The 21,678-nt window shown below is 46.8% G+C and overlaps 1 protein-coding gene across 1 annotated transcript; it reads left to right on the forward strand.

Moving 5' to 3' along the window:
* Positions 1 to 236: 236 nt before the first annotated feature.
* Positions 237 to 21,079, forward strand: LMNB2 (lamin B2). The gene is made up of 12 exons (XM_066634777.1): positions 237 to 495; positions 7,178 to 7,314; positions 11,802 to 11,958; positions 13,074 to 13,199; positions 14,380 to 14,550; positions 14,960 to 15,085; positions 15,639 to 15,859; positions 16,712 to 16,985; positions 17,177 to 17,284; positions 17,644 to 17,763; positions 18,231 to 18,332; positions 19,119 to 21,079. Exons 1-12 carry the CDS (start codon positions 265 to 267, stop codon positions 19,158 to 19,160), a joined length of 1,815 nt encoding a protein of 604 aa, XP_066490874.1. The 5' UTR covers positions 237 to 264; the 3' UTR covers positions 19,161 to 21,079.
* Positions 21,080 to 21,678: the final 599 nt, after the last annotated feature.

Genomic DNA, 21,678 nt, shown 5'->3' on the forward strand with positions numbered 1-21,678 from the left:
GCCTGAAGGAGAGCCTGGGCCGCCTGTACCGCATGGTCTACTACCCTAAAACTTCAGGCACAAGAGGAAAGAACTACACCTCCCAGCATGCTTAGCGGGTGGGAGTGGTCTCCCCGTTGCCTTCCTGGCCTCCCATTGGCTGAGGCGGGCGGGCGTGGGACTCTGTTTCCCGTGGTGCCCCGCGCCGGGCATCGTTCGTTGGCCGCCATTTTGTGCCTGCCTCCCTCGGTGAGTGCCGGGTGGATTGAATGAGGAGCGGCGGCGATGTCTGGCTCTGCGGGCTCCCCTTCTCGTGGCTCCGGCTCCCCGGCGCGGGCTACGGCCAGCATGACGCCCTTGTCGCCCACGCGCATCTCCCGCCTGCAGGAGAAGGAGGAGCTTCGGGCGCTGAACGACAGGCTGGCCCACTACATCGAGCGCGTCCGCGCCCTGGAGCTGGAGAACGACCGGCTGCTGCTCCGCGTCTCTGAGAAGGAAGAGGTCGTCACTCGGGAGGTGAGGGGGGCGGCCTACCTGGCAGGGCTGGCATGCAAAGCGGCGGTGGACTACCTGGCAGGGCTGGCGTGCAAGGGCGTGAAGGGGACGCCCCCCACTTGAGGGTGGGGAGGGTCCTGTGCTGTTGCAGCCCCTCCCCCTTTGGGGTGGGGAACACCCTGCCAGGGGGACCGCCCTGATCCCATCGCAGACCCCCTTGAGCTGCAGGGGGGCTGAGGTGGAGAGAGAGAAACTGTGGGTCAGGACCCACTGGGTGCAGGGGGGGCTGAGGAGGAGAGAGGGAAACTGTGGGTCGGGACCCACCTGGTACAGGGTGGGCTCAGGTGGAGAGAGAAAAACTATGGGTCAGGAACCACTAGGTGGGTCGTGAGCCCATTTCAGGTGGGTCCCAATTCATTTCAATGTGCATTTTATTTTTACTAGATTAGACTTGGTGCTACCAGGGTACGGGACTTCATTTGGGGAAGTGTGACAGATGTGTGCTTTGAACAGGCTACTAAGGATAACAGGCTACTAATAGGCTTTTAACACTGATAGTCCATGGGGCTTATTCCCAGGTAAGTGTGGCTAGGATTTCTGCCTTTGGGATGTTTGGGGAATTTTTTTTAAGCCAGATCAGCAACTGCTTGGGAGCGTTCTTTGCTTTAATCCATTTCTGCCCAATACTGTATATACATAACAGGGATCAAATATGTACACCTGTGGGTTGGGCAGAAAAGGGTTAAATAAGTTTTTAAGCTTATACTTATTATAAACTTTCAATTTACTTAGTTCAGTGGTTTTCACACTTTTAGATCCACTTTTTAGAATGAGAATCTGTCAGGGCCCACCGGAAGTGATGTCGTGACCGAAAGTGATATCATCAAGCAAGAAAAGTTTTAATGGTCCTAGGCTGCTATCCCTCCCTCACTTATCCAGGAGTAAGTCCCATTTATAAAAGCATACACATAGTAGCCTGTTAAAATACAGATGTGTAACATTTCCTCAGATGTAGTCACATCCCATGGTAACATCGTCTAATATATTAAAAATAAAATATTGAAATGAATGGGAACCCACCTGAAATTGGCTCATGACCCACCTAGTGGGTCCCAACTCACAGTTTGAGAAACACTGATTTTTTTTTGTCATATGAGTGGGTATTTAAAAATATCCTGCTTGATGATGTCGCTTCTGGCCATGTCATCATTTTCAGGTTAATGGCATCACTTCTGGTGGGTTCTGACAGGTTGTCATTCTAAAAAGTGGGTCCCGGTGCTAAAAGTTTTGAGAACCCCTGTTGTAGGGCATTGTCAAAGGACTAGAATGTCACCTAAGATGACAGTCTCCACAAGTGGAGAGTGCTGCATGCAGACAAAGGCTTCCCCAGCATGGACAATGCTTACTGTTCTACCAGGGAGCCTCCGCAAAGTGCCTCTGTGCACCCCCATTCCTTGCCACAGTCAGCCGCTTTTGCCCAAAAATCTGGATGCAAAGCCTGCTAGAGCATCAGAAGCAGCTGGATGCAGCAAGGAATGGAGGCACTTTGTGCAGACTCCCCTATGGAACACAGTTTGCCTGGGGGATGGCTTTGGAGGGGCGCAGGATCTGGCCCACAGGCCAGCCCTGACCTAAGATGCTAAAATCAGTAGAACCAGAGATGGAAAAAAAAACTCCCCTCAAATGCAGACAAGAGTCTTTTTTCATCTTTGCCCCTAGTGATTTCAGTATCTTAAGTTATATTTTAGTCCTTTGACAATTCCCTACAAAGTTAAGGGCAAAACATTAGGAGGAAGAACTAAACTTAATGAATGTGGTTTTAAAGCCCTTAGAAAGAACTTTTCATTGTTGTCAGAAGAGATGAGGGTGGCTACTGACTTCGATGACCTTGAAAGCTATTCACACATTCATTATATACTCTGGAACAGTATAATTTGTCTTGGGGTTAAGGTACTCATAAATTCCATGCGATGTAGGTATGTGGATTTTTAATCTGTTACGGTGAACCCAAGTAGTCACACGTGTGGAAATGTGTACCTGGATATAGCATAATGCGTGAGCAACTCTAAATTTGTCTGTCAGTTGCACAGTCAGGAGTTTTCAATGGAACCTCCTTGTTCAGGGGCAGCCTGCCTCTGAAGACCAGTCACCAGTTTATGCAGTAGAGGAGGACTGTTGCTTTTCATTTCTCTCTATGGGCGTCCTGGAAGTGTCCAATGAGCCACTGTGGACAAGGTGAGCCTTCCTTGCAAGGTTCAAGAAGGTTCTTATACATACATTCTTGTGCCTTTTATGAAGGGATAAAAAAAGACCCCTATTTTTGGGAGCTGCGAACAGTTACATCAGCCCCGGTCAAATATTCCTGCACTTGACTGTCTATTCAGTCTTCTCATCAGAGCAATCATAATGTCTGAGGTGGAATTGCCCAGAAAATCAGTAATAATATCAAGTTTCAAGTGTGATTTTTGTAGTAGTAGTAGTAGTAGTAGTAGTAGTAGTGGCTTTCTGTCCCCATGAACTTTTGTGTACGCCCCCCTCCATATGTGTGTCCCTCCAGACACAAGGAGGATCCTTTTCAAGAAGGAGTACCTGCTGCCTGGTTCTTGAAGCCTGACCTGTGCCTAACTGCCCTCATGCACAGGGCCTGTTCGTGTCTCAGGGTAGTTGTCATTTTGTGTGGGACCAGTGCAAAGCAGCAGCTCATTCTTTAGATTTGATGTGATGGAAAAGAGTCCTCCTCTCCGTGTTGATGAGTGGGAGTCCTCTGTCAAGCATCATTCAGCTTACAACTTTTCACTAATGTATCACTGGGTAGAAACTGTTGCCTCCCTTGGGAGTTAGTTCGCCTTTGGGTCTCTTCCCTCACCCCCATCTCCTGGTTTGGAAGCTGAGGCATGTGTGAGATATATTGCCTTAGGAATGAGGAAATTCCACTTGAGCTCTGTGGCTTTGTGCTTCTGAGGAAGGCGTTAAATGCTCCATTGTTGTGGACACTCTTTTCAACCCAGATTACTCTTGCAATGTGAAGTGGTTCTGTCATAGGCTCCTACAAAGGGACCTTCTCATTTTTGTGCAAATGGACTTGCAAAACTTGCACTGATTTTAGTGAAGTCCTTACAAGTGTATGTATCCTGCCCAATAAAAAGGTGAAGGGTGTGTCCATATTGGAGCAGGAGGGAATTGCAGCTCCACTCTGAGTTGCTGAGAGCAGGTCTTCCTCCATGACACTTTCCAGGAGCTGAATTGAATATCTGGCTGTCCAGATGCCAAAACTCTGGGTCTTGTTTTCTTGCTGAGCTTCGGAGAAGATGGTGATCCCATTGTTACTTGCAGGAAGGACATTTCCAAGTCATCCTTAATTACCTGTCCCTGGTGTGCAAAAGGATGGTATTGGGACCCTGGTAGTGTGTTATATTACTTGTGTTGGGCAACTTGTTGAAAACTACCACTTCTTGAACTATCATGAAACCCTTGTGGTTGAACATAGAAGGTGTGGAATCACCAGCTCCATGAGGACTCAGTCAGATGACAAATGACCAGGGCTGGGCTTCTGGACCAGGAGGCAGATGGGGGTGGCATTCCCTGCTTTCCAGTAGCAGGGTGACCCATAGAAAGAATTGTGCAGCAGGGAGGTAACAAAGTGGGTGAATTGATGAGATGTGACAAAGATATTTTAACTTGATAATCACTGGAAGTTAGCAAAGGGGTTAGGTTTGTATTTCTAGAACAGGACTGACTTTAAAGCCAATTGGACCAATTGTTCCAAACTGGGCCCTGTGCCTAAGGGGCCCTGCACTTGAGTAATCCATTCTAGCCTTGTATGCAACTTTATATAAAAATATGCTTAGATACATTTGGTCCATTAACTCGCATGCACTTTAAAGTGTACATTTTGATTGCTTTCCATTCTACCTTAGTTATATAAAGTCTACCTCTAAGATTCTACAGATGTAGCAGTGCTATACTGCTTTGGGAAGCACCCAAGGCTTAAGGCCTTGTTGCTTGAGGGAGTGCAGAAGCACTGAAGGGGTTTGATAGTTAGAACTGGGACAGCAAGGAGTCAGAGCAATGAATGAGACGCAGACCGGTTTCAAAGTATAGATTGCCGGGGAGGAAGCCGGAAGCAGGATGGACCGAGATTGAGTGAGAGTCCAATCCTTACCTAGCTTCCTCCAAGCCTTTTATTGAATTTCAAACACATGAAGCGATACTGATAAGCTTCTAGTTACAACTAGCTGGGGCTCTTACTAACCACAATACATTCTTAGATAATGACCTCCTGTTGTTTACTGCACTGGGCTTAGACACTCAGCATATTTCAAGGCTTCCAGAGTGTGCTCTGAACAAGCACGTGTGCCTGTGGTTGTTTGCCAAATACTAAAGCTAAGCCCAGTGCCTGTACACATGCTACATACAGACCTTGGCTGTGAACCTGGGCCCCTGCAAAAAATTTTCCAGTTGGGCCCCACAGTTCCGAAGGCTAGATCTGTTCTTGAATCTAGCTGACTAATGCATTTATAAGGCCCCCAGCCTAGCCTTGCTGGATCAGGCCATGGGCTGTTGACCTAGCCATTTATTTATTCATTCATCTCTGTTCTGCTTTCTAAAACAAAAGTGACTGACAAATAAGGTGATAATAAAAGAGCAGGATATAATAGAATTTTAAAAAAAAATTCATCTGCCAGTTTAAAGACAGCTGCTACCACCTTTGGTTTCATTTCAGTGCTCGGTCAATTTGTAGAGCTGATGTGCCTGGCTAAGTCAGCTACCTTCCTTCCATGAACGCTCTACTCCTTTGTTCTTCTGCAGAACAAAAAATCTGAATTAGTGGGTATCACCACATGTCATGATCAAGAATTCTGTAAGGAAATTCTGCCTTGTCTGCCTTTCTTCCTTTTGTCTGCCCTGAATATTAATTTGTATAGTACTCTCTGGATGTGCAGACTGCTTCATGTGCCTTGCTGTAATCCTTGCAACAACGTTGTAAGGAAGTATTATCCCCATATTGCTGCTGAGGCTGAGAGGAAGTGGCTTACCATGGACCACCTAGTGAGTTCATGTCAGTGATGAGATTTGTAGCGTTCACTCCTGATTTGTCACTCCCTCTCTTAGCCATTATGCTTCACCGGCTCTTAATATTTGTCAGTCAACTTTAATGAGAAAATGTTCCCTTTTGGTTCCCTCCCCCCAAACAAAGAAGCTTCAGGTGCTTTCCTCATAGGGAAGGTACTCCAATCTCTAAACCCCCCCAACCCCTTTGATTGGCCTTTTCTGCACATTTCCCAGTTCCTATGATACCTTTCTTGATCTGGGGTGACACTGAGGGCTAGTGTGGTACAATGGCTAAGACTGCGCTACAAATCAGGAGTTCCTGGTTCAGATCTCCAGGCTGTCATGAACTCATTAAGTGGCCTTAGACAAGCCACTCCCTCTTGACCTCAGTCTTCCCATCCACAGTAGGAGAATGCTTACTTTACAGAGTAGTTGTAACTACAACACAAAGATAATACATATGGAGCACTTAAGTGCTGTACAGATGCTTACTTCTGCACCAGCCACTTTCCATTTCTCTGGGAGAGTGGCTGCTTTGAATGATGAGGAGGAGGGGCTGCATCTTTGGTTGGAAGATCAACCACTTCAGCTCTTTAAGGACACTGGGGTGCTTACCATCTAGGCTCATGACTGACTTCTAAAGTGGAAGCTGTGACCAAGAGCTTCTCAGTCTCTTGTGGGGATGATGCTGTGAGGAACTTTTCCTAAGATCTTCTGTGTTTGATATAAATACTAAATATTATTACTCCTGAATGCAGGAATGCTGATTTGAAGGAGGTGGTGCGGAATTGATAGAGACTCCTCCCTACTTGCAATCTGGTTCATAGCCTTGGAATCTGGGGCTTTGGGAAACTTGCTCTACCTGCTCTCAGCAGCATGTGAAAGAGCAACTTGATGTTTGCATGTAAAGAAAGCAAGAGCAGGACACCTTGTAAATGTCTGGATCCACAATGTGGTGTTGCTTAGGGGGTCTTTAGAGTTTCAGGGAGCAGGAAGCGACTCCACCCAACTCCTCTGCTGCATCCTTGGTGTCAGTTGCCTGTATTGGCCTGTTCTGGTGGTGGTTTTTATGTACAGTCTAAATCAGTGTTTCTCAGTGTTTGTCCCCCACTGTACCACTTTGCATGGTCCACCTGTTGGAAGTACCACTGGAAGTAACTGGCGAGGATGTCATCACCAGCTACTTCTGGATTGGCCAGATGCAACACAACAAATACCAGTAAGAGGCTCAGGGCAGATGGGCTTTTTTGAGTGTGTGAAAAGTGCGGGCTGGTGCACAGCCTGCCAAGCTGAGTCTTCTACTGTTGCTTGTTGTGTTGCATTGCTAATCTCGCTACCAGATGGCAGGGGTTTGGGGGTCCCTCAGTTGCCACTGGACGCCACCTCAAGTACCACCGGTGGTACAAGTACCACTGGTTGAGAAATGCTGGTCTAAATAGAAAAGCATTTATTGGCCCTTTAAACCAGGGTGTGGGCTTTAAAGGGGACCTGGGGGGGGGATCTGAATACCCCCATGCTATCCTGTGAAGTTGGGAAAACAGGAAACCAGTCTGTTGCATGGAGGAGTTGGCCCAAACTCTCACCCTCTCCTTATAGTGCTTAAATTCTTGTTGGTTATTTGGGTGCCTGATTTTTGCCTCTCCCGTGGCAGGTGACTGGGATCAAGGCCCTCTATGAATCAGAGTTGGCAGATGCCCGTCGAGTTCTGGATGAGACAGCCAGAGAGCGGGCAAAGCTCCAGATTGAAATAGGGAAGCTGCACTCAGAGCTTGATGAACTCAATAAGAGGTAAGGGGAAATACGCGGGGCTCTGGCCTCACTGTCTTCACATAATTCTTGAGGATTTATATAACATTTTTCAACAAAAATGTTAGCAAAGTAATTTACACAGCATAGCTCTGAATCTTAAAGGGGATTCTGTATGGAGAGAAGCACAAGGAGATACCAACAAACAGCAACTGGGTGTATTCTGGGGCGAACAGGGATAGTTGCTATACTCCTGATAAATATGAAAATCTGAGATTGAAAAGATTCCAATTTGGCCTCTGAGCAAGGGCAGTTCTGCCCGAAATAGCAGTGGGGAGAGTGTGTGTACATTCCAGCTGGTTGTTTCCAAGGTGGTCAGGAGAGTGGGCAGATTGCTTCCAAAGGAAAGTGCTGGGAAATGAAGTTCCCCTTGGGGCAAACTTGAGCTGGAAAGTAAAGTTCCCCTTGGGGCAAACTCACTTTCCAAACTTGTTTTTCGGTATGCACGTGCATGGGGAGGGGGTTGGGGCTGTTGGGGATTGTGTCACATTTGTTACACATAATGTATCTCCATACATTATGTGTAACAAATGATACAACTCCCAAATAGCTACATCTTCCAAGGAAAGCAGCTTCTGGAAAGGTGGTATGAGTTGAACAGGAAGAAGCTTAATCCTTTTCTTACCTGCTACTGCTTTTCTTCTGCTACCCCCCAACAAAACTGTTTGAAACTCAAGGGGAGAAAGGTGGCTTGGGGAGAGGGCTGGGCAATGGGGACACAGTTAAGCACACACTCTCGCCAGTTCTTTGCTGCCTGCCACTCACATGCTGGAACTGAAAGTCTGAAGAAGCAGCAGAGTTTCTGACAAACTCATGTATGCAATGAGGCCCTGAGTGCTCACTGGCCCTAGTCTGCCACCATGCTGTTGATGCTGAGAGTAGCCTTTGGGGACTCTGGTTCGTAGAATGCCTGTATCTGGATGTAGTCTAAAACTGAATGGAATCTGCAACTTCTGCAGTTTGCTTTTGAGTGTTTGCTTTAGGAGAAAACTTCAACCCTGGAAGACCCTGAAGCATCCCCCCCCCCCAATGTGGGATGTTGGGGTGCTTTGCTTGTAATCCATTCTGTCTTTCAAGCTGTGAGGGCAATCGCCTTGATGGAGTTCAGGTGCAAGGAATGGCTTCTGAGTCTGAATATCGGTTTCGGCTTTGTGCAAATGCCAGATGCTTAGCATACCAAGGCCTTAATTTCTGCAAAAGAGAGGAGAGATGCCAAGGGTTCTGCCCCTGCCTTGCACAGACTGGTGCTGCCTTTCTGAAGGGCGCTCCTCTTGATTTAATTCGACTTTAAACTTGGAGTTCTATGTGATGACCATATTGGTTGGTATTCTTTGCCCACGATCTTGGCAGTTTGAGATTGAATCTTGTACTTTTCAGAAGTCTCCCTAGTGGAAATGCATTTGCAACCAACAGTTCTTAGGTCATTGGGATCGTTGGTCTCTGTTTTCCTGGAGTCATTTGGGTGACTTTTTGATCATCTGAAAATCCCAGCCTTTACTTTCTTGAAAGAATGAGTGTTTAATCCAGAAGGAGTGCCTTACTACTCTTTGCCCCGTGTCACTACTGATTGCTAGGTCCTTCCTCCCTTGCTCTGTGTCTCATTCTCCCCCCCCCCCGCACCTCTGTTCTACACTCTTGACTCCATAGTTTTCACTGCTCCCCCTTGTCTCTTGTTTGTCTGGTGGTGAGCTCTGTCTGGCAAAATGTTCTCTGCAGACCAAGCAGTGGTAGCTGGTTTTGGTAAGTTGCTACTGTTGGTGGAATATCCTCTCAGCTTGGGTCTTTCGCTGTACCTTGCACTGGTCACTCTTGGACCCTCTGAAATGAAGTATTCCTAGTGTGGAAGGTTGCTCAACCTTCTGATTTGGGGAAATGCACATGAAAAGGGCTATGGCTCTTTTCTGTGTTGGTCTCACAGTAATTCTTTTTTTCTGCATGTGTGGCAAGGGCCCAGTTCTTGAGATGGAGATGGGTTATTCTATGCAAAGATTGTTGTTTCCACAGTAATTGGAACGGAGAAGTTCAGCACCCTGTAAATAGCAACGTTCTTGTTATTGGTTGGGCCATCCTAATACTTGAGGCTTCTGCCTGGTCCCCTACCAGCTCTGCTGCTGCTATTTGTTTTCAGCTAGCACTCTGAATGTCTGGGGCAAGTGTAAGGACTGTCTGCAGGAGTTCTTCAGCATTCAGAATGGATCACATGGAGTCTAAGATAGTGACATCTGCCATCTGCTGGACATAAGTTGTAGCAAACTTGTATTTTTCTGCTTCCCTTGGTAGAAAGGTCTGGCATGACTGAAAGGTTCTTAGTGCTTGATTAGCTGTTGTCTGGATCAACTGAATCCATAGAAGACTTAGAAACATCAGAGGGAAGATGCATTTTTCAAATACAAATATGTGATTAGCGAAATAATAGTTTAGAGCAGTGGGTTCTCAAACTGTGGGTCTGGGACCCACCAGTGGGTCAAGACCCAATTTTTGGTCTTGCAAAACTGACAGGGCAGATTAGGCTATCAAGGGTTAGATAAGCTGCAACTTGAGGGGGAAGCACTGCTGCCCAGTCAGCATTGTAGCCACACCCCTCGGCATTTATAAATCAGGCTGCAACCTCTAGGGCCTCTAAAAAGTTTGGGAACCACTGGTGTAGAGCAGGGGTGTCCAAACATTTTGGCAGGAGGGCCACACCATCTCTCTGACACTGTGTTGGGGGCTGAGGGGAAAAAGAGTTAAGTTACATTTCAAATTTGAATAAATTTACATAATTGAATACATTAGAGATGGAACTTATGAATGAATGATAGTCTTGCAATAGCTCAAGGCCTATAAAAGGCCTTGCACAAAGCAAGGCTGGCCATTCCTTCAGTGCCTCTGTTGCATCACAGATGTGAAACAGCAAGCAGTGGAAAGAACCCTCAACCTGCAACTCATGCAAGAGGTCAGACAGTCACCCTCATGCTGAAAGCAGTTGCATTGGTGTCGTATACTTCTGTCACACTCCCCCAGGGTTTTGGGTGCTCAGAGTTCTTGATTCCTGAACCCTAGAGCCTCAAGAATCCCTGTTCGATAGAACTGCCACCACCCTGTATGTGCCAGCATCTCAGTCCAGGGATACTGAGACCCTCTAGGCTTAACTATATCCCTTGTAGGCACTGAGCACTTTCTTTACTTAAAGTCTCAGTCCTCAAGTTACTAGTCCACAATGAGGATTTTTGGTAGCTTGCTGAACGGCTAGGCAGGATTCTGAACCTTTGTCCCCAACAGACAATGAACCAACATGGTAAAAGGATTTTTACTTTATTAAGTACATAGGGTTACAAAAAGTTACAAAAGGCAGCAAATGCTTGAGGCATAAAAACTTCTAGGAAACATATCACCCTGCGCATGCCCGATCTCGTCTGATCTCGGAAGCTAAGCAGGGTCAGGCCTGGTTAGTACTTGAATGGGAGACCGCCTGGGAATACCGAATGCTGTAGGCTTATACTATAGTCTTTCGAGACTGAAGGTTGCCAACCAAAAATCAGCATAAAATAATAAAGCTAACTGGCTATCTCTGTTATTTCCTAACTCTCACCTGGGTCAGCTTCTTTTGTAGGTCCTCAGGTCAGTTACCTAAAAGGCCACATGGTCCTGGCGGGGCAGGATGTGCACCCACCACCTCTCTCACTCAGAGACAAAGACCAAAAGACCCTGTCCCCCTGGGGCTGGATGCTCGCCCTCTCAGCTCTTCCCTCCCCCCTGGAGATCTACAGCTGGATTCCATCCTTGATGGGCATCTTTCTGGCTGTCTAGGTGCTACATTATCACCTTCCATTGAGTTGTAAATTCTTCGCAGCTAGGACTGCAAGCCACTTCTGTGTTACTGTTTTAGCTTGGTTCAGGCTTTACATGTTACTAGGTCTAAACTGTACATATTCATGACAATCGGCCAGCATGGGCTCCAGCAAGTCTCCCAAGGGCCATAGGCTCACTGGAGACTGGGGGTTGCCCACGGTCCGGATTGGTAGTCTCCAAGGGCTGCATATGGCCCCTGGTTCAGGGTTTGGGTACCCCTGGTGTAGAGTAATAGTGTTTATTTTGTTTAATATTTATAACCTGATTAAGGCTTTGCCCACAAAGGTGGTAGTGGGAAGGTGCTTCCTCCATTTTACATGGTATTCTGTTTGTGTGTGAGTAAGAGAGAGAGAGAATGTGTGTGCATGCCCCTGCATGAACACGCAAAGGCACACTATCTTGTAGAGTTTCACTTAAGATGTGTGGCAGGAAGAGAGGAAGAGCAACTCGAACTAGATTGACCTTCAACTCTTGAGGAATAGTTGCAGCTAATTTGTGTTCCCCTTGCATAATGCAAGTCCTGCTCTTCTTTCTGTACCATTTTTTTAGTGGGCTGGAAGAAAAGCCTCCACAACAAATGCATTTCTTGTCATCCTGCTCCTAGTGAAACCTTCTCTGATACTGTTTTCATTTCCTAGCTATAAGAAGAAAGATGGTGAGTGGTCCACCTCTCAGGGTCGCATCAAAGAGCTGGAAGTCCTCTTCCATAGAAGTGAGGCAGAACTCACCGCCACTCTGGCCGAGAAGCGCAACCTGGAGGCAGAAGTGGCTGACCTGCGTGCCCAGCTGGCAAAGGTAAAGGGAGGGGAGTGATGGCCGTAGACCCACCTCCTGGATTACTGACCATAAGCTCCTTTTCTCAGGGACAGGAGAGAAGGGCTGGATTGAGTGGGGAGTGCTCAGTTTCTTAATACAAATGAAAAGCAACCAATAAGGGTTACAAAATGTCCTCCACTTTATTAACAATAATAAATCCCTCCACATTCCAAATTCATAGAAAGGCAATTTAAAAGAATATAAGAGAAGAACATTTTCACCTGCAAATCCCAAGCTAAGGAAATGTCATTCTCCTAGCTACGTGAAGCGCCTTCCTCCTTCTTTCCCTTCTCTCTTATACTCCAACTAATCAGCTGACCACATTTCTCTCTTCAACAATCATAACCTTACATCAGCTGGGGCAGAATAACTACAGCCTCAACAAACCCAGTTAGAATCTTAAAGAGGCCAGCACATTACAAGGGGCATACATGATGGTGTGGCAGGGTTGTGAGCATGAGGATAGACTAATTCAAGTCTATTACCAGTGTGTTGCCAGTGAAATCTTAGAAGTGGGAACTGTTTACCTTTTGGAATCTCCATTTAGTAAATGAAGGGCAGAAACGTCTCATTCTTTGATCCATGTGTGGTCAACGCAGAATTTGTGAAGGAAGCCTAATGAGGCGACAGTATGGTCTCATACAAATGCACCTGGCTCTGACTTCTGTACTATAGAAATGGCAAAAGGCCTAGTTATAATGGCTGCTGAGGTCCAAATGCTTTTTCTCCTATTATGGTGCAGCACTAAAAGGACCAGGTTTTCTTGCCTTGGTTCCTGAAGGAGGGCACTGCTCCAGCAGACTTGTCCTGTGTTATTAGTCCTTCAAAACTGATTCCATCAGTACTGAGATACTGATGTAATCTCAGTAGCCTGAGGCAGACCACGAAAGCCCAAGGTCCCCCAGGAAGGTTCATGGCTGAGTGGGGATTTAAGCCTGGCTCTGAGTTCTAAGCAGTTCCCAGGTCTACGAACTACTGTACCATCCTAGCTCTCACTTATTTAATGTCAGCATTGAAGTGGTGTACCAAACCATAGCGAAAAACTCCTGAATCAAAAGAGGACTCTTTCTCACTGTCTCTGTTCTCTCTCCCAGTCAGAAGATGGTCATGCGGTGGCGAAGAAGCAGCTGGAGAAAGAGACCCTGATGAGGGTGGATCTGGAGAATCGCTGCCAGAGTCTGCAGGAGGAACTGGACTTCCGGAAGAGCATTTTTGAAGAGGTAGGCAGGGCAAGAGGCAGCAGCAGCGCTAGAGACATGCTGGGTGGCGCAGAGGGAGTTCAGTGCCTCTCTTCTGCAATGGATGTATTTTCTAAACACCTGCCCAATCATGGCTTCAGGCAGCCAACTTCTTGGAATGTCTCTAGCCACAAGTCAACAACTAGGTTCTCCGGAGTTGTAAGCAGGACACTGGAAGGGACATTGACTCCCAGAAGTGGAATCTGTTGATTGTTTTGATTTGGTGTTGAGGGGAAATACATTCATTGCCACAGAGGCACTAAATTCCCTGTGTGCTGTGAATCTGGTGAGCCCTTTCTATCCATCTAAGTATACAAGGTATGGCGTTCTGGTTGGATTTGAGCTTCTTGGTGAAGAAGATATTCTGTGGAATATATGTAGAATAATAATAATCCTCAAGGGTGTCCTACTCCTTTGGAGTAAGACAAGGAAATGAGTGGTGGGTGTTCCAGCTCTGTTGTGTGGGAGTCTGCCCCCCTCCCCAGTGAACAGTCAAGAGATGTTGACCACCAGTCATTGTATGTGATCACTTCTGACGTGTAGAGGGTAGGAGGGAATTTATTGCTCTCATTTTGTGCTGGTCTTTGACTGCATGAAGCAGTGATAATCCTCCTGACCGTTTTCTTCCCACCTGCCCACCCACACTTGATGTGAAGTGGCTTGTATTTCATATCAGGTGATGGGAGGGTCAGAAGGAGCCTGGGAACTTATGGGAGGCAGCAGCACATCATATTGGTTGGCAATAATCTCTTCTTCCCCCTGCACCTTCTGGAGCAGTTGCATTTTTTCTGCTGCTGCACTCTCACTCTGTGGCATGTGCACCACTCTGGATTGCTGATCCTTTGAAGTGTTCTTTCTCATTCACCACCCCCCTTGCCTACCTGCAGGTTGCTTCTCTGTCTTTGGGGTGGTTGGCACAGTGGTTGCTAAAGGGATTAGGATGGGGAGTGCTAATGGCAGGAATTAACTCCTAGAGCTTCTTTCCCACGACCCCGCTGACAAATGTACTTTAAGATAAGAAAAGAGAAAGTGGGTAGACAGCTGTAGTTGCTCTGACTGCAGCTTTTTGTATCTTTCTGGTGCTTGAAGCCTTAAGAGTCCCATCAGGATGACTGCTGCCAGATTAATTAATCTGAAACCGCTTCTGTCTGGGTTTGCTCAGGAAGTGAGGGAGACACGGAAGCAGCACGAGCGCCATTTGGTGGAAGTGGACAGCAACCGCCAGCAAGAGTATGAATCCAAAATTGCCCAGGCACTGGAAGAGATGCGCAACCAGCACGACGAGCAGGTTCAGCTCTACAAGCTGGAGCTGGAGCAGACTTATCAAGCCAAAGTGAGTGAGACCTTGGTTTGAAATGTACCTCTGTAGGACCTCTGGACTGGTCAGCCTCCCTTTTGAGCTGAAAAATGGAGTAGAAAGGCCTCTTTGCCAATGAAATGTGCTGCTGGTAGCTTGGGGTTGGGGAGGGGAAAGTAAGCTGTTTGCCACAGTTCTGAGTGTCCTGGAAAAGCAGGCATCTGGCCATTACAGCTGTCTGGGGGACACTTAGGGTCTTCCCCCACAGCCCCAGAAACTCCCCTCCCCAGCCTTCACTGTTAAATACTCTGCTGTTCTATTTTATTCATGTAAACGTATCCTGAGACTGTGGATGGGCAGTGACTGCTTCAAGTGCAAGTGTTTTGTATTGGAGACCATTCAGAACCCCACACAGGGGTATGCACCTGCCCGCTTTCTCTTTCAGCTGGAGAATGCTAAGCTCAGTTCGGATCAGAACGACAAGGCTGCCAGTGCTGCCCGGGAGGAGTTGAAGGAGGCCCGCATGAGGATCGAGTCTCTCAGCTACCAGCTTTCTGGGCTGCAAAAGCAGGTGACAGAAGCAGGGGTGGGGTGGGGTTTTCTTTCCCTCTTCGCAATTTGCAGCATGATTCTAACCAGCTTTACAGACCAGAAGCACCCGGTTTGGTTGCCCACAAGAGAGGGGATTCTAGCCCAAACAATTGATGCGGTATCGACCATAATGTGTGGGTTCTCTGACCCATCACCTCCCTCAAATCCTCAGTATCCTGGTGAACTTGGGATGGAACTGCTTGTGTTGTACTTGGTTTTAAAGCAAGCAGAAATCTAGAGGGAGGAGCCTCTGGTTGACACTATCCAAAACGCCGCTCCTAGCCACTTCTATGTTACTGACTTAGTTTGGTTCAGGCTCCACATGCTAACCTAGTCCTAAACTGTACATATTCACGACAGGTACTTCTCTTGGGGGTGGAATGCCTTTGTGTATCATTCCTTTGGGTTCCTGGAGCTTGAGCCTGGCAGGCCTGCCACCCAGAGAAGAAACACACTATGCACCCTTCAGGAAGCAGTCCCCCTAGGTCTTAGGCCCACATCCAATGCTGATGCAGGCCCGTCTCTCCCTGCAGGCCAATGCGGCTGAGGAACGAGTCAGGGAACTTGAAGAGCTGATGGCTGGTGAGCGAGAGAAGTACAGGAAGATGTTGGATGCCAAGGAGAGGGAGATGACTGAAATGCGAGACCAGATGCAGCAGCAGCTGATGGAGTACCAGGAGCTTCTAGATGTTAAGCTGGCTCTGGACATGGAGATCAGTGCTTACCGAAAGCTCCTGGAAGGAGAAGAGGAGAGGTGAGGCCTCACCTACCCTTTATTTCTTACCATTCCTACAGCAAGGGTGGGGACTGACATGTGTCGTCCTGGGTCTGACTTTGCAAAATTTGTGCTTGCCATTTTGGCCCCTGAAGTACCCATGTCCTGTCCACTCATTCAGGGTTAAAAGTCTGGAGTAAAACTCACACAATCACTCAGCTTCTAACTGGAGTAAAAATGAAGGCTGTTACGTGATTAAAGAAATTGATTGATTTTAAATTTTAATTCATTCTGCATATATTTGCATATGACTAAAACAGATCGTTTGAACGAAAAGGCAAGCTTTGTGTTTAGGTCATTGGTTCCCACACTGTGGATTAGAACCCACTGGTGGGTTGCAACCCGATTTTTGGTGGGTCACCAAAGGGTGATGGAAATATCAGATAATTTATTGACTTAAACCCTGAGGCTATTCAAAAATCAGATATTGTAGCTGCTAATTACCCTGCAAAGAACTCAGTTCCTGCAGTGTGCAAGATAGCTGCTAACTGCCCTGTAAGGTTGAGCTCCCACAGTTTGCAAGTATGTGTAAATATAGAGAGATAAATGTTTGAGGGTCTTTTTCTGGTCATTATTTTTAAAATCTGGTAAACTTAGATGGGTCGCGACAGAGCGTCATTTTAAAAAGTGGGTTCTGGTGGTTAAAAGTTTGGGAAGCACTGGTTTAAGTGGTTTGTATCTCATCATCATAATAATTGGGATTTTTTGTTACCTGAAAGATAACAGCAATGCTTTGGTGTGTGCTCCCAGTGCATTGGTGACCTGTTGCATAAAATAGGAAACAGCCTTCAGTCTCCTGTGCCTGGCTTATCATCCTCCTTTCCTTATCAGGCTGAAGCTCACTCCAAGCCCTCCGTCTCGAATCACGGTCTCACGGGCCACCTCCAGCAGCAGCTCTTCGTTCACTCGCTCGTCCCGGGGGAAGAGGAAGCGGATTGAAGCTGAGGAGCTATCTGGCAGCAGTTCCAGTAGGATTGGCACCGGCAGTAGTGGCAGCGGGAGCAGCTTCCAGGTGTCCCAGCAGGCCTCAGCCAAAGGCAGCATCAGCATTGAGGACATAGACCCAGAAGGGAAATATGTCCAACTGAAGAACCGCTCTGACAAGGTACAGGGAGGAGGAAGGGAGCAGAATCCCTGGAGGGAGGTACAATGCTGCTGGAGCATGAGCCAGTGCCTGGAGCCAGTCAGGATCTTAGCTGGCAGGGCTCCCATTGACTGGACCAGCCTAGCAAGGGTACTTTTGAATATTCATCATTGTAGTGGTTCTCTTGGTGCATTGTCTTTCTTTCCCACCAGGATCAGTCTCTTGGAAACTGGAGGCTGAAGAGGAGGATTGGAGATGAGGAAGAGATCGCTTACAAGTTTACACCAAAATATGTTCTCCGGGCCGGACAGACTGTTACCGTAAGTCATGGCACTGTTCTTGGGGTGGTCTGATCCATGGGGATAATGATGTATGCTCTGCATTGCCACTTCAGTTTGAGCACACAGTGATATTGGAGGGGAAGCCCAGAGCCGTTGTTCCCCCTGTAGTCAGTAGGAAGTGCAGAGAGTCTTTCCGCTGGAGCCCCTCTGTATTTCCTGATGGCAGTGTGCACAGGAGGCGCTGAACTTTGAGTGATGCATTTGTTGCACTCCCTGGGGTGGGGGAGGGGGAGAAGTGGCACAAGATCAGGCCTTTGCAGTTCTGGAAAATGAGGAAAGATGGTCCTGCGCAGACAGACTTTCCAGGATGATTTTTCTCTCTCTTTCTTCTTTGCAAGATCTGGGCTGCTGATGCTGGAGTGGCCCATAGTCCACCCTCTGTCCTTGTGTGGAAACACCAGAGTAGCTGGGGCACCGGCACAGATATCCGCACTTATTTGGTGAACTCGGATGGAGAAGTATGTCCTTGAGAACCAGGAAAAGCAGGCCTGGGTGGGCAGTGGGGTAACTAAGGAGTGCACATCCAGAGTTTATAAGTGTAGAAGACATTCAGTAGACTCTGCTTTGGCCTGTTTGTTTTGATGGTGGAAATATGTGCATTTGGAAGATTGGGGATTAGATATGGGGAAGTTGGAGAGACAGTCTCTGGTTGCTTACAAATATTGATTAAGGCTGGTGGGATTTTTCCCCTCATTCTGGAAATTTAAATCATTCAACTCCCAGTATTGGAGTTTTTTCTTGTGTTCTCCTGTCAGATCTGCATCCAAAGGAGAAGAAAGTGGCAGAAAGTGTCATTTTTGCTTTTGTTGTGATGAAAGAAAAGCTGATGTTTTGGGGGAGCAGTTACTTGGTTTCATGAGCAGAGGAGGTATTCTTGCAAGCTGTCAGATGTGTTCGTCCCAAGAAGTCTCTCTTTCCTCTCCAGGAAGTTGCAGTGAGAAGTTTGACACAATCGTCTGCTCTGCTGCGGGAGAATGAGGAGGAAGATGAGGCAGAGTTTGGAGAGGAGGACCTCTTTCACCAACAGGTAGTCAAAAAGGAGTTTTGGTGGGGAGGGGGGCTTCCCCTCCGTCAAAGGAAGCCCACTCAGAGCAAGCACCCTCCCCTCCCTCCGGTAGGCCCTGCAGTAGTATGTTTCACTGCACCTTTGTTTCAGCAGCTCCTCCCCCCCCCCCCCCGCCTGCCATCCTAGAAAGGAAAGCAGAGCTTGCTTTACAGCACACATCTACTGTAACTGTTCATCTGCTCCACCCGTTAGGAGCACTCTGGTGTCTGTCAAAACAGGGCGAAGCCTGCTTTATTTTTTTTTTTGACCAGCATTTAGTAAAAGCTGAAAAATTCATCTGGACAAAGCATCTAGATCCAAAGCAAAATTGTTGAGCCCTCCTTAGGCTGCATCTGTGCCAGCCCTGCTCCCTGCATCCGCTTTTGTCAGGTGTGCACAGCCAGGCCAAGTGCTCCATATTGCCCCTGATCTTGATTGAGTCAAGGCTCTTCCAAGGCACTCACAGAAACCGACCTGTTGGTGTACCTCACCTATTGATACTAGCACTGTCTAAAGTGGAGTCCTAGTGTGCTGCTGATCCTGACCTCAATCATGCATGGATTTTTCCCTTTTGAGTGGCAGGCTTCAAATTAACCCAAACCCTGAAAGCTGTCATGAAGTGTTGCATTAAATTAAGGTTTTGTGCAGGAAGTCTCTCTCTCAGCCAAGAGGGTTAGATTCCTTCCAGCCTCCCGTAGAGCACACCGAATAGTGTGATGTGAAGCAGAAGCTGTTCTTTCTAACAAGGTTTCTTTTTCCTTCCTGTAGGGGGATCCCAGGACAACCTCCAGAGGATGTGCAGTCATGTGAAGAGGAGCCCTGGGCTGCTCTTTTTCTTTCCTTCCTTCCTTCCTCTCTTATTCTATTTTTATTTTGTCCAGAGCCATTCAAAGCTATTTTTATACATCTCCTATTATTTTTTTTAATCTGATTCTTTGATACACTTTTTAAAGAAAAAAGAATATTCAGCCAACACAAGCATTGTGTTCTAGGGGTTTTCTCTCCCCTGCTTCCCCCTTGGAATGCCACTTTTAACTTTAAGAAGGTCAACATGTCTTCCCTGACAGCAGAAGGGGGTAATGCAGCACTCAAGAGGACTTGGGAGTCTGTTCTCCTTGGGAAGGAATTGGTGGCTTTGACCCTCCTGCTTTTGAACGGATGCTGGATGTGAATTTGTGCTCACAGCTCTCTTGCTACGATGAATTTAATGTTCTCAAATGGCTGTGTGATAGTGGTCCATCTAGTTCAGCGTTCAGTGGCCAGTCAGATGCTTCTGGGAACTCCATTAAGTTGCTTTGATGGTCAGGCAAACCTTGTTCCTTGGGGCTTTTTGTTCCCAGTGCCTATTGGCATCCCAGCCTTGGCAAGCGTGTTCCTGTTGTACAGCATATGCCATAGATGTGCAGAGCTGTAGAGAAACACGTGGGCACAATGGCAGTAGCTTGTGACTACAAGCATGCCTTATGGTACCATCAGATCTGCGCATAGTGCACTCATGCAGGCAGTGACACCTGTTAATGTCTTAATGATTTTGAGCCTGGAGGCATCACCAAGTGAGCCCCCAGCTTACTTTACGGTGTACCTCAGTCAGAGATACGTCTGGAAATCATGTGCCAAAGTGAATATTGAAACATAGCTCTGTGCAGCTAGTTGATTTCATAGAAGCTGCTTTTGGTAGTCATGAAATTGAGAGCTTCTCCTGCTCAGTTCATTAGGATAGTTCATCAGTGTGTGGCAGGGGGCACTTTGGAGTCTTCCGGCCTCAAAGCTGTTTGCAAAACTTAAATAGATCATCTTCTAATGTGTTGAACTTTGGTCAACAAAGGAAGAATGGCAAAGCAAGCCTCCAGAGCTAACCCTAAACAGGTTCCTTGCATGAGAGCACAAATACTGCCATTTAAAATGAACTGTAGAATTTGTCTACATGTCCTTTCAACATTCAGGATTTGGATACTGCAACCCAGATACTGGAGTTGCAGGGACTATTTTGAGCAGGCCACTTGCGCACAAATGCATTACAGGTGAGAGCGCTCCCAAGGACACTTTTAAGGGCAGACTCCAATATTGGATTTGGAAGGTTAAGTTTTAAGTTTCCATTCGTTCTGCTTGTAAATATGAGGTCTGAGTAGCCACCCTCTCCAGTTGAAAGCACAATTGAAATGATTATGTCTGTTGTCATTGTGATGAAAGTTGAATGGCAACAGGTAGGTGGGGATTTTAATTTGTGATGACAATTCTTTAATCACAGCAATACAGATTTAAGTTTTGTGCCTGATGGGTTCCACCTTCCTTTTAAGCACTGGTGCTGAGGTTCACTTGTGGCCATTGAGGCAGTACTTGTGTGCTGGCAATTGCTGCTTGACTTTGGAAGACCAGTGTCTCAAGATGTGAGCAGAAGTCACTTAAGAACTACACATGAACCGAAGATGGGTCACTTGCTGGCTATTGGATGAAAGCATCAACTGCCTCTCCTAAACAGCATTAAGTTCAGGCTGTGATGCCTGATTTGGGGTGACTGTTTCAGACATGCAGGTGAGCTTGAATGGACCCTCAGATGCATGTTTGGCAGAAGTCAGCCAGGCAGTTGAGTATGCAGTTTGCAATGTTACTAAGGTCTTAAGCTGCTCATTTGAAAAGAGCTCAGAAATTTCCTGAATCATCATAACCCTCCTATTTTTTTGCAGTGTAAACAAGATGATGGCTCCTTTGTGATGCTAAATGCACAACTCAGGTTGTGACCTTACTATAACATCACAGGAGTGTTGGTAATAGCCCTGGTGTCACTTCTGAAAATATAGGGGAAAATTCAGGAGTGTTGGTAATACCCACTTCTGAAACTTTGCTGCAAAGTGTGCTGGGTAGGAAGAGCTTGGATTTGGAAACAAAAATATCAAACCTTTATATTCTCTTTTTAAAAATAAAAGAAAACATAGAAAATTCAAAGGTGCTAAGCTTCCACAGAGGTTTCATTGCCATGTGGAGTATGAATGACCAATTGTGGAATAATATAAAAATGTGTTAGATTTAGAGATTTTAATCCATTTTTGATGAGCCATTTGTACAAAAGCCCTGAAAACAGCATACATCTGTCTCTCTTTCTGACCCCACCCCCTCTGTTGCTTAGGTATTATTCCCACTTGGCTTGATTTAGATGGCTGAATGTGTAGTAAATCATGCATATATTGTCACCCCAAAACTTCTGTTTCTCAGGCATGGCACAAAAGCAACTTTGCCTCCTTCCTTCTCTCCCTTCAGGCACCTCATGACTTCAACACACTGGCCAGTATTCCCAGTATCTGCCTGTGAGTTTGGTCCTGCAGCTCTGAAG

The sequence above is a fragment of the Tiliqua scincoides genome, chromosome 8 (genome assembly GCF_035046505.1).
Source record: "Tiliqua scincoides isolate rTilSci1 chromosome 8, rTilSci1.hap2, whole genome shotgun sequence".
Taxonomy (NCBI): Eukaryota; Metazoa; Chordata; class Lepidosauria; order Squamata; family Scincidae; genus Tiliqua; species Tiliqua scincoides.